A 13,567-nucleotide genomic window follows, 5' to 3' on the forward strand; every position below is an offset into this window, starting at 1 on the left:
TTACTAATTTTTATTTTACAAACTTGATTTGTATTTCATTTTACAATTTATTTTATGTATTTTTATATTTTTAGTTTATAACTTTAAATTTATTTTTAGATTTTATTTTACAAATTATTTTATTTTTATTTTATAAATTATGTACTTATTTTTATTGCATTTTACAAAGAATTGTGTTATTTTTTTATTTCATTTTACTAATTCGTTTATTTTACTTTTTTTGCAAATTATTTTATGCATTTATTTTTATTTTATAAATGTATTAATATTTTTATTTTATTTTACAAATTATTTTATATATTTTCAATGTATTTATTAAATTTTTTTTTACACATTCTCATTCTGAATGAAGATGCATTGATTTTATGGGTTTGATGTTGGGTTTAAAATGTAAAATGTGAGCTGACACTCCTGCAAAATCATCTACAACATTTATAGAAATTGCACATCTAAATTTAGAAAAGCCAAGAGACGTTTTGTTATGGAAGGAATCGATTTAGTCTTTGTAACTGTAGTAGCTCAACATTAACAGCATGTCTAATCAGCCCGTTAGAAATGTTCATAGCTATGCTGACAATTCGAAACATTACCATCGCGTGAAGCCTCCTTACACAGCAATGCTGGTGCAAAAATAACTCTCACTGAATATGTGTGGCCTCATTGAAATGAAGACCACGTGAAGACAAAGGCCTTTTGACAGTGCAAATACGGGAACTATTTTTTTGATCTGGCTGTGACAGTGAGTGACGTCAGTTCCTCTGCTATGTTAACAGCAGTCCAGTAACTGGTGCTGCCACATGTATCTTTGCCAGCAGCGTATGAGATTCTTGTGTTGGGTAAAAGCTAAAGCCTGGCAGCACAGCTTGATAAATGGTGCTCTGATTTTCTAGACTCGCAGCCCGTAGAAATATAAAACCGTACCTTCACGATGGAGTATCTGAACCCGTGAACCAGACACTGGCCGAACATTATCTTAAGAATGTTAAAGCAAATGTTCTCTTGCAACATCAACTTATAACTGCATCTCAAAACACCTTCCACATTATATTAAAGGGATCTGAGAGTGAAAGGGAGATTTTCATCAAATGATGACCTGCATATGACTTCAAAACACTTAGCAGGGCTGCGTATTGACACAAAATTCATGATTTGATTCAGTTCACAAGCTTTGATTTGACATCGATTCATTTAGTATCGATTCACAATAAATCAATTCATTTGATTTAATATTAAATATTAATCTAACTGTCAGCTAGTAGACTACTATAATATTAAAGTAATTTGTATACACTTTAATATGTATACACATTAATATGTATGTGATTTGTATATTTAAACTGCACAATAAAGACATTTTATTATCATAATGACATTCTAATAACTTTTTAGTGACATTATGTTTCTTATCTATTTTTTTTATATTTAAATAAATATTTAAACAGTTGCTGACAAAAACATGCTTTAATTTATTTAAACATAAAATACTTAAGAACAGGTAAAAATTAATGACTGATTTATATAGAATCATCTAAATTGCACATAAGGCAGTTTTAATACACATTTAAACAGTGACTGTCATAAAAACTTGTTTTCATGGCTGATTTATTCAAACAAACATACATAGATATTAAAGAAGTAAAACATTTAATAAATATATAATATAGTACATATATTTAGCAAAATGCTACTCTCTAGAGTTATTTTTCTAATTGAATAATGAGTCTATTGGCATTTATGGGCAAATATATCTCCGATTGTTTTCTGAAAGAAGAAAATCATATACAGCTAGGCTTAAGGGTGAGTAAATCATGGGGTAATTTCCATTTTTGGGTGAACTATCCCTTTAACGATAACTAAATCATCTGAAACTGGGGACAGCGCAGCCCTAGGCCAGAATCAATCATCATTTCTCAGCATACTTGAAATATCTGGAAAAAAGTACCTTGCACAGCCAAGCTGGCCAAATGAATGGCTTGCTCAATGGAGCACGGGATCTTCCCCTCCAGAACGTCTTTCTTCAGCTGGAGATAATGCTGATATCTGCAGAAAACAGGAAGTGAGTAAAAGCGTCCTAACTGCACTGATGACACCGTTTTAAACATATTCTCATCCTTAACCTGGTTATCTCTTGTTGTAACTGTGTAACAGACGACACGTAGAACACCACCCCAAAGTAAACGGTCGGCTCCAGTCCGTACTTGTCAAGCTGTTTCTTCAGCGGCTTCTCCAGATCAATCCATCTCTGCTGGTTTTGTTTGTTGCAGTACCAGAGGCTGAAATACGTTATCTGGGGAATGAACAGAATTTCACTGATTGCTCTTTCACTCGTGAGAAACAACAGGCCGGGAGGCCGGACCTCGTGTTTAACTTCAAATTGAGTATTTCTGGAGGTGAAGACTGGGCATATTCTCAACGTTTTGACTAAGACTCCTCTTTAGCAAAAGAGGAGAGGCGTGACATCCTAAAAAAATGTCTTTATATAATTACACATTATGAGCTCAGACTAACTGAGATACTACATGCATGGAACATTTGTACTGTCACATTTGTTCATGTCACACAGCAGGATGGTTATTGATCTCCAAAAATAGCTACATGTATAGGTGATTAAAACAAGTGAAAAAAACTGAACAGAAATAATGACCAGCTACAGCATAACTTTATGCATTCATATGCATTTAACCTAAAATCTTGATGCTAAAAAAAAATAAAAAATAAATACTTTATGCGTGTCAACTTTCCAGGCTACAACTGTTTATCTTAACTATTTTTAATATTTTTTTAAATTACATTAAATAATTATTATACACACAGTTTGTATGATTCATATTAAGCTCTAAACTACAAGCATAGAATATTTCTACTTTTAAAAATTCATATTAAAGCACAAGACTATCAAAAAATAGCAAAATAGTAATTAAAACAGGTGAAAACCTGAAAAGAAATAGTGTCCAGTTACAGACTCTAAAATATGCGTTTTACTTTATGAATTCATAAAAAGACATATATGCCAAAATGTATTATGCATTCGAGCTCACCTGCAAAATTCAAAATGGACATAATATTTGTCAACTTTATATGTTTTTCCAATTAATAATACTGATTTGACCAAGTAAAAAAAAAAAATGAAAAACTTAAAGGGTTAGTTCACCCAAAAAATGAAAAAATTAGCCCAAAAATTACTCACCCTCAAGTCATCTTAGGTGTATATGACTTTCTTCTTTCAGACGAATCCAGTCGGAGTTATATTTAAAATTGTCTTTGATCTTTCAAGTTGTTTCATGGCACTCAGCGGGTGTTGCATGCATCCGTCCAAAAGCAGTTAAATAAAATGCGCACATCCATTAAAAAAAAAGTGTCTCACACGGCTCCGGGGGGTGAACAAAGGCCTTCTGTAGTGAATCGATGCGTTTTTGTAAGAAAAATATCCATATTCAAAACGTAATAATCACTTTAATGTAGCTAAAGTGGCATTAAACAGCTTGAAAGATCAAAGACAATTTTTTATATAACTCCGACTGGATTCGTCTGAAAGAAGAAAGTCATATACACCTAGGATGACTTGAGGGTGAGTAATTTATGGGCTAATTTTCATTTTTGGGTGAACTAACCCTTTAAACTACACATTTCATCACGCTATACTTCATCTAAAACTATTTTAATCAACATTTTTCAAATTCCTTTATACAAGCTGTTTTTTATGACTCATTAAGTCACACACTACTTGCATTAAATTTAAATCCATATCAAAATGCAAGGCTAGATGATTTAAATGGGTAAAAAACTGAAACTAAATGACCAGTTACAGCACCTAAATATACCCAGCATCTTATTAATTCAGGGTGCTTTCACACTTGGTTCGATTGCTTGGTCCGAACCCGAGTTTGATTGCTCCCCCCTCCCCCTGCCCCCACTGGACTGTGTTCACATTATATTATTTGGGTCCGAACCGCGGTTCGACCGTGATTTGGTACGATTGCGTTCACATCAGCAGCGAACCGTACCAGAGTTCACTTGAACCGTACCCCAGACCACCCTTTTAAGCGGACTCGGGTACGGTTCGCGGGTGCGCACCCGAGTTCAGAAGACCGCGTTCACATCATCCAAACGTACCGAACTCTGACGTCAAACGAACCCGGGTGCGCACCAAAAGTGCTAGTGTGAAAGCACCCTCGTACAAATTTAACCAATAATCTTGATGCTAAACTAGATATATAATACTTGTCAACATCACCTAAAACTACTTAAATCAACATTTTCCAAATTCCTTTATTATACTTTGACTATACAGGCAGTCTCATATTAAGTCACTGACTACATGCATGAAATATGTGTACTTCTAAAACTCGTATCCAAGCACAGGACTATAACTGAATCTGCAAAAACAGCTAAATGGTCATTAAAATGGATGAAAACTGAAACGAAATGGTGATCACTTACAGCATCTTTATCTTATGCATTAATATAAATTTCACCTACAATCCTGATGCTGACCTGGACATGATATTTGCCAACGTTATAGACTATCAAAGTTTTTTTTAATTACCAATACTGTAATTTTGCTTTAGCATCAACCTTGGAAGGATTCTATAAGCATGCACAATTAGTACGTGCTGACTAAATCACTGTATTAGTGAACTTTAGGCTACTAAACACACTTTACTAAAAGCCACAGTTGGTTGCTAAAGAAAACGAGACTCATAAACCATGTCTGAACAGACATGGTCATCTATAACTAGATATGAATAGCATACTAACACAATAATCTGATTCAGACTTCTCAAGAGCAGCTGACTGCATGCAAATGAAGCACCCAGAGTCCAGGCCGAATTCTTGGCACACATGCATTTAGGGTGTTTGACAGCATTTTGGTAGCAGTCCTAGAATAGCCGAGACTCCAGACGGCACCAGCGAGCTAAAATAAACACACGCCCAAGCTGTGTTAAGGTGATTTCGACCAGATTAAACCAAAAACAGTACAATCCTACCTCCCGTAACTCGAGTCTCTGCGCGACTGCCTCCAGACATTCCTGTCCCGTGCTTTCCACCGAAAGCGTGAACTCCACATATTCGCCGTTGAGCAGCTGTATGCGGGTCACCAGGCAGCTTTTGCTGGACACCGTGTATCTTCTGGTTCTCTTGAGCTTTAATCCGAACGGAAGGGGCATGTTGCACCGGTGCCACGACCCTCTTCGAGCAGAATGACTGGACTCAGCTTTTCTCTGTGGTAACCATGGAGGGGTGCTGGATTATACAGGGCTTCCCAAGACAAACACATGAGTCCCTGGATAAAGACAAACCACAGCAAAACAGATTAGCAACGACATTCACAGATACAAACGGCCCAAGCGTTCAGAGCCGTGTCAGTATTTATCTGCTCTTCCTGATAAAATCACAACTGGCGGGTCACAGATGACAAGCAAAAAACTATGCAAATTAACCATGTAATCATGCATAATTTAAAAGCAAAATAATGATGGATATCAAATTTTACAAAGGAGGAAAAAACGCTTTCTGTATTTTTTGCAGTTGACGTCAAAGTCTGAACTCAAATTCATCTGTCACTTAGTAGTATGACTAATACGATATTGTTCCATATCCATAAACAATACACAGAATATTCGATAAAAGACATTTACATAAATTTATTCATTGTGTGATCTAAACCACACAAGGGGTTTTCAAACTGAAAAACGATAAAAAAAGAATAAATAAAAATATATTAATATAATATTATAATTAATAAAATAAACAATACACAGATTATTCGATAAAAGACATTTACATAAACGTATTCATTGTGTTATCTAAACCACACAAGGGGTTTTCAAACTGAAAAACGATAAAAAAGAATAAATAAAAATATATTAATATAATATTATAATTAATAAAATAATATAATATTTTAATTAATAAAATATTAACATAAATGCATAAATATATTTAGATAAATAATAAAATTGTATTAACATAAGTATACAAATAAATAAATACTCATTACAGTAGCATACAGAGTAGACAAACACCTAATGTAGCTTAATAAAAGAGAAATATATTTTAAATTGGCACAGTATACCAATTTAAATTAGAACAAACTGGGTATTTGTACATAATTGATGGCTTATTAATATGAATACATCTGTGATTTTATGGACATTTTGTTACTTTTGCGTGATAAACAATTCAGGTCACCACTCAATATGCAATTTTAAATCTATTTCTTGAAGCAAAACCAGTTGAGAACCACTATAGATACAATGCATTTATTAAAATCTATTTTTGAAGCATGACATAAAGCAAATTCACACAATCTGTCAGACACCAGAAAATCAAAATACAGATCAATACCATAATTCATACCGTTATAAATCAATCACAATAGTATAATGAGACCAAACAAATGCCAAATTCTTAACAGCATGTTATACATATGCGCCAGTATGTAAATATAGAGTCATACCTCTTATAATTATTAACAAAATTACATATTTATTATAAATACAATAATTATATCCACTATGACTATTAATGGCATCGAACGAATAAGACTAAACAACAAAAACAAAACAACAAAGAACCGTGATTTAGGCGTAAGGCCCTCGAATATGTAAAAATAGGTATTTGATTAAATAAAAGTACATCGAAGCTCTTAATTCTGCGGTCGCTGTTAGAAATAGAGGAGTTTTTCTGCTTTTGCGAAATGTAAACAAACACCAAAAATGTCTGACTAACTTTTGGAGCAACAAGTGACCACAAAACCGCACGCATCCAGATGGGACTTATACACTTCATGAAATAAGACATGAAAGTCTCCAAACACACACTTAAAGGTCTAAATAGGTGAGATTTATTAAGATGAATGAGTTTTATCTTTATTTAGAGTTTAAGAACGCGCGCTGGCTAGCGCTGCTAACACTTTTGAGTAAAACTGTGGAAAAGAATGATTTCAAAAGCTCTCCGCCGCTTACCTGCTGGATTATCTGATTTATTATATCCTCGATTTATAGCATGAATAGTTTCTGGAGTAGGAATTAAGGTTTGTGATGATAATCCGATATTTGGTGGAGTTTGTTTTTTCGGGATTGACGCATGTTTGAGGTTCCTCGGGTCACACTCCTGCTGCTGCGTCACATCCGCTCGGAATACCAGAGGAAAGGTGACCGGGAACGTATTCAGTATTCATCCGCGGCACTATTTTCTCTCACACCCGTGAAGTCTTTTTCGGTTTCGCCACAGTCACGAGAACTGACTTTAATGCAGAACGCGTAAAAAATCATTTTTGATTAAAAAAAAAAAAAAAAGTAGAAAACAAGGTTATGTCTGATCGAAAAATGAGATAGGATTAATCAATTGAACAACTGCGCATCGATACAGGTCGCATTACGTCAGACGCGTGGAATGCGTGGGTTTGGTTTAACTAAAACCAAACCACAATTTTATTTAGTCCTTAACATGTCAGATGTTAATAAGCAAGAAATGCTTTCATTCTTAAGTGTTTTCCCTATATTTTTCCAATTAATGTTACAAGGTGTGACGGGGTTGAAGACTGTAACACATTTGAAGGGATACATTGCCTTCAATTTTAATTTTTGGTTTTGTTTCTCTCTAATATTGTCCCCTTGTTTCTGGGTCAACATATCTGCATGGCCAACATTGTCTTTCTGCTGCAAATGTGGGTGCAATTGCTGATGTATGATGCTTGGCAAAGTTTAAGTGGACATATTACATAAAAAAATTATATTTAAAAATATAAAGTCATGGTTTTGGTAAGTATATATTTACTGAAACCATGACTATATATATATTTTTTTTTTCATTAACATTTTTAATAAATGAAGTAAATAACTGTCACAAGTTTACAACCCCGAAACAATGAGAAATACATATATTTGTGACGGGGTTGAGGTTTTTCACTCAAAATGGGCACTGCTCCTCATGTAGTGTAAGAGAGTAGACCATATATGGCAGCAATAAAATAAGTACATTTTATATACTTATGGATTAAAATAAAATGTTGAAAAATAAATAATAATTTTCCATCTTTATTTTCTAGGACGGGGTTGAGTTGGTAAGCTTGACAGTACCCTCCTTGACTATATGGTACTAACCATTTTCTGCACTACTAGTAAAGAGACCTGAATGGTGTAATTTCTGGTAAATGTCACATATGAGCAGAGTCTAAATTATTATGAGCGTAGAATTAGTGTGACGGGGTTGAGTTCAGACTGAGGGACATAACTTTAAAGTGGGTGACCGGGAACGTATTCAGTATTCATCCGCGGCACTATTTTCTCTCACACCCGTGAAGTCTTTTTCGGTTTCGCCACAGTCACGAGAACTGACTTTAATGCAGAACGCGTAAAAAATCATTTTTGATTAAAAAAAAAAAAAAAAGTAGAAAACAAGGTTATGTCTGATCGAAAAATGAGATAGGATTAATCAATTGAACAACTGCGCATCGATACAGGTCGCATTACGTCAGACGCGTGGAATGCGTGGAATGAGAGCAGCTGCTGTAAAGCCATGTGAATAACTGCACATTATTTACCACAGTACAACTCTGTGATAAGCAAGACTTTATCAGCTCTTGCGGATTTGCCGGTGTGTAATAAAACACTGTGACACAGTGTTGTCATTTTTTTATGCCTGGTTATCTGTTAAACTTTATAAGGGTCATTTCAACTTGGAATATCATTTTTTTTTTTCAACTACGTTACATATAATTCATTTTCAAAATACCCCACATCATTAGGCACACGTCAAAAAAAAAACTCCAAAATCATATTTTCATTTTTTCAGGTTTAGACCTTTTTTCTCAACCCCCTAATGGACAAAATGGGATTGGTTTAAAAAGGATTTTAAACAGAACTTGTTATAAAACAAACCTACCTACTGCTCATGTGCCCCTCATAGCAATTTAATGATAAAAAGTCTGTTTTTTTTTTAATAAAATTTCTTGCATGTTTTTAGAAAAAAAAATTTCACAAGAAAGGAACACAAATACATGCTTACATTATTGCCAAAAATCACACACTATGCACATTTTGTTAATAATTTTCTGAGTACAAACTCTGGAACATGACAAAATGCTTGGTTTAAGATAGATACAAGACATAATTTTATGCTAAAAAATATTAAAATGCAATAATTATATTTATTCATTATAATGGGCATACCAAAGTATTGTGAAAAGCTTCTAACAATTCATTTTTGGTGAACCGCCACTTTAGAAAATCTGGGGGACTGAAATATTACCGAATACCAGGCTTGTTATAAAACAAACCTACCTACTGCTCATGTGCCCCTCATAGCAATTTAATGATAAGAAATGTAACATTTATCATAATTTTCACATTTTTACAGGACTGAAGCTAAAAATACACAAATTGTGTGTCTATTGTCTCTTTATTTTTGAAAAAAATGAAATAAAATAAACAATTCATTTTTGGTGAACCGCCACTTTAGAAAATCTGGGGGACTGAAATATTACCGAATCCCAGGAATGACCCTTAAGTTAAATGTTTATTGCACGGTTAACTTATGCTGATATGATTTCATTCTCAAGGACTTATTAAAGTGTACAATAAACATAAACCAAAGGTAATTGCATTATAATTTTATTATCTATATCCAATGTTATTATATAGCCATAAAGACTATAAAAGTATAGCCATAAAGACATTTTTTAAGATGTTCTTCCAGTTTAAATCAAGTCCACTATATCAAGTATATCACTGAATATGAATACTGCAACTGTATGTTACATAAAAGTAAACAAATCAAGTAGTAAAATTAAATCACAAACTAGGCTTCTTTTGCATTTTCAAAAATACAACATGGCTTTTGAATCCTAACCAGACTACATAACCAATAAACACCCAAATCAAGAGCAGAAAAGTTCATTAAAGTACTGAATACTGCACATAGCATGCTGAAAATACTGCATAACTATCACTTAATTGAAAACACACATGGCTTTTCTGTAAAAAAATAAAATACAAAAAAATACAAAAACAGAAATCTGAAATTCTGCAGAAACTGCAAATAATTACAGTGTCATAAATAAAAAAAAGCATTGTGCTTTTGCAAACATTTCACTGAGTTAAAACTCATCATCACTGATGTCTCCTCTCGTCTGCTCCTGTTCAGACACTTGCTGTTGAGTTTCTGACACGCTTAAAGACTCCGCCATGAATTTCTCAAGTTCATCAACCTGCTGTGACACTTCATTATCGTCTTCAGTGTTCCTGGGATCATTCAGGGAGATCTCGCTGCCTTCGTTACGACTGAACTCCACGTCGACTTCCTCCAGACCGGCTCGACTGTGGCGCACAGGTGTGGACGCTACAGCAGAACTCACGTCCTCGTTAAACACTTTACGAAGCAGATCATCAACATCATCTGATGGCAGCGTCTGACTGATGACGGCAGCAGGGGGACTTTGCAGGTCCTCCTGCAGATTGTCTAGAAGGTGGTGCATTTTGTTCTGTTGGGAATATTAGAGAGATGGACGTCTGTGAGTGAATGAGAAAGGAAGTGATGCCAAGGACTTCTAGTATAGAGTGAGACATCTGCAACTAAGGTGACTGGTTTAAAAAGATGCCTGGAACTGAGTGCCACATAATGTTTGATTTGTGTGTTGCTTGCAAAAGCATATGTGAGCCTGGACCACAAAACCAGTCATAAGCGTCAATTTTTTTTTTAATTAAGATGTATACATCATCTGAAAGCTAGATGAATACGCTTTCCATTGATGTATGGTTTGTTAGGATCGGACAATATTTGGCTGAGATACAACCATTTGAAAATCTGGAATCTGAGGACGCAAAAAAATCTAAATACTGAGAAAATTGCCTTTAAAGTTGTCCAAATGAAGTTCTTAGCAATGCATATTACTAATCAAAAATTACGTTTTGATATATTTACGGCATGGAACATGATCTTTACTTAATATCCTAATGGTTTTTTGGCATAAAAGAAAAATCGATAATTTTGACCCATACAATGTATTTTTGACTATTGCTAAAAATATACCCCAGCGACTTAAGACTGGTTTTGTGCTCCAGGGTACATTTAATAATATTAAAATAAATAAATAAATATACACACACCTTTCAAAAGGCTGGGGTCAGTAATTTTTTTTTAATGTTTTTGATCTTTTTAAGTCTCTTCTGCTCATCAAGGCTGCATTTATTTGATCAAAAATACAGTAAAAACAGTGAAATATTATTACAATTTAAAATAACTGTTTTCTACGTGAATATCTGTTCAACTGTAATTTATTTCTGTGATCAAAGCTGAATTTTCAGCATCATTACTCCAGTCTTCAGTGTCACATGATCTTCAGAAATCATTCTAATATGCTGATTTGCTGCTCAAGAAACATTTCTGATTATTATCAATGTTGAAAACAGTTGTGCTGCACAATATTTTTGTGTAAACCGTGATACATTATTTTTTTTCAGGATTCACCAATGAAATGAAAGTTCAAAAGAACACCATTTATTTGAAATAGGAATCTTTTGTCACATTATAAATGTCACTTTTGATCAATTTAATGCATCCTTGATGAATAAAAAAAAAAAATTTAAATAGTGTATTTTTAAAACAACTGGTAAATCCAGTACATTAAAATACATTACACAACTTAACAAATCTAGTGTTCAGTGTGAGCTCAAATGTCCCATGTTATTGCAACAATAAACAAAAAGATAATGAAGACTTGTTTGCACGTTTCCTCAATTAAGTCACTTTATATAAATGCATCAGACCACATGTAAATGAATTGTAAAATCCAAAATGCTCACCTCATCTAATCGATGTTTGTTCATATCAATGTAACGTTCAAATACTCTCTTCAGTACCCTGAAAGGACAAATACTTCATTAGACAAGAGAAATTAACAAAAATGCCTTGCAATTTGTCTCCTTACAAAATAAACATTCTCACACACCTGTCAGAATAAAGGCCCTGTGTTAAGATCTCATTCGTCACGTCTGTAATGAACTCCAGGTACATTAATTCCTCCTCCCTGGTGAAAAGAACAAGTTCAGAAAGTCCAGAGAATGACACAGGAACATGAATAAACTGACAAAATAAATGATTGTTATTACTGTATGCAGGATTCTATTCTTATATCATGTCAAGTACATCATTTCTAAAAGTCTCTGCTTTGTTAACAATATGAAATGAACAGTAGTGGTTTAAATGCCACATAAGTGTAATGTTTGATGTGTTTCAGTGGTTTGATGTAGGACACTCACTCTGCTGAAACCTTTCTCATTATGGGAGACCTCATGCCTTCTGGTGAAATCCTGAAACAAAACAAAAGAGCCTTTTCTTTTATATATGCCTTGTAAAAATGTAAGACTCTTTTACATTCAAACGTCTCATCTGTTACATAATGTAACTGTTTTGGCAAGCTTATTACACTTTCTTGAGAGAAAAAGTGTATTTTTTCTATGATATACATAATTTTAGATTGTGCATGCTTTCTATGACTATATAAATCCTTTATAAATCCATGAGCCATTTGTGTGATGTACAGAAATCTGGCAGATGTTTGAATCCTTTACCTGGAGGATGAGAGAAGAAATTCACTATCTCTAAACCTGTTTGTCTTGCCGTGATATCTAAATGAAGCTGTTTCTTCATCCGACCACTCGTGGTCAAGAGTAAATGCCTGCAATAAGATTAAAAAAGCAAAATATTTAACAAGACGTCGGTGTGTTTATATTTGAGCTTCTTCTTTGTCTAGATTCCAGCTCTGTTCAGTGTGGACATTCATCAACCAACTAATCAATCCACTTCAAAAAAATTCATTAAATAAATAAATGCCTGCATAAATAAATAATGCATAAATGCATGCATGCATAATGTCACGAATCCGGTCCTTGGCCTTCCGGCCGATTGCCACTAGAGGTCATTCTACCATTACATTGACCCTCACACTACACAGACTGTTGCACGTCACCACGGACTACAGTTCCCATCATCCATTGCACTGATTACACACACACAGCTGAATCCAATCAGACATGCTACATAAGCCATGGACTTCCTCTCTCTCAGGGCCGTGTATTGTTCTGCATTTTCCACTCCCCAAGTGTTAGCTGCATTACCGAGCCTAGTGTCTTGTTTTCCTTGTTTTCATCGTCTTGCCTTGTCTGTTTCTGATCACTGCCTGTGTACCTGGATTATCCCTCGAGTCTCGCCCAATTGGATACTGTTCGCCCCTGCCTGGACCTTTGCCTTGTACCTGGATTATCCCTCTTGCCTTGCCATCAATATACCTGTTTGCCATTGTCTGACCTATGCCTGTTTTTGACCACGTCTCTTGTGAATAAAGCCTTGCAGATGGATCCGCACGCTTCCTGTGTTCCCTCCGTTACAGAATACACGGCCACACAGGGATCCAGCAGCTTTTCAGAGGAACATTGGCCAGTTATGGACACAGCACATATATTATTAACTCTTAAACAAGGCCCGCGTTCGCTGGAGAACTATATTCAAGAGTATCTAGCCATTGCCTATTACTCTGATTTACCGGACTGTTTGTTGATAGAGT

The 13,567-nt window shown here is 34.5% G+C and overlaps 2 protein-coding genes across 5 annotated transcripts in view; both read right to left on the reverse strand.

Annotated features, from left to right (window-relative positions):
• ptpn21 (protein tyrosine phosphatase non-receptor type 21) overlaps positions 1–7,138 on the reverse strand; it is a 28,204-nt gene extending 21,066 nt beyond the window's left edge. For all 3 annotated transcript variants that reach the window (XM_016474092.1, XM_016474090.1, XM_016474089.1), the window contains exons 1-4: positions 6,969–7,138; positions 4,989–5,284; positions 2,118–2,287; positions 1,943–2,040 (exon numbers count right to left, since the gene is read on the reverse strand). In XM_016474092.1, coding sequence (XP_016329578.1) covers positions 1,943–2,040; positions 2,118–2,287; positions 4,989–5,168 — 448 coding nt within the window. In that variant the 5' untranslated portion in view covers positions 5,169–5,284; positions 6,969–7,138. The remainder of the gene's footprint in view (positions 1–1,942; positions 2,041–2,117; positions 2,288–4,988; positions 5,285–6,968) is intronic.
• A 2,856-nt stretch (positions 7,139–9,994) lies between these two features.
• The window catches only part of LOC107678724 (spermatogenesis-associated protein 7-like), a 6,622-nt gene continuing 3,049 nt past the window's right edge, over positions 9,995–13,567 (reverse strand). Inside the window, exons 7-11 of one of the 2 annotated variants that reach the window (XM_016474098.1) lie at positions 12,612–12,682; positions 12,264–12,314; positions 11,954–12,031; positions 11,808–11,865; positions 9,995–10,486 (exon numbers count right to left, since the gene is read on the reverse strand). In XM_016474098.1, the coding sequence (XP_016329584.1) occupies positions 10,103–10,486; positions 11,808–11,865; positions 11,954–12,031; positions 12,264–12,314; positions 12,612–12,682 (642 nt within the window). In that variant the 3' untranslated portion in view covers positions 9,995–10,102. Of the gene's footprint in view, positions 10,487–11,807; positions 11,866–11,953; positions 12,032–12,263; positions 12,315–12,575; positions 12,683–13,567 lie in introns of both variants that reach the window. The other variant, XM_016474097.1, reaches the window with a different exon arrangement.

This window comes from Sinocyclocheilus anshuiensis, unplaced genomic scaffold (genome assembly GCF_001515605.1).
Source record: "Sinocyclocheilus anshuiensis isolate Anshui unplaced genomic scaffold, SAMN03320099.WGS_v1.1 scaffold208, whole genome shotgun sequence".
Lineage (NCBI taxonomy): Eukaryota > Metazoa > Chordata > Actinopteri > Cypriniformes > Cyprinidae > Sinocyclocheilus > Sinocyclocheilus anshuiensis.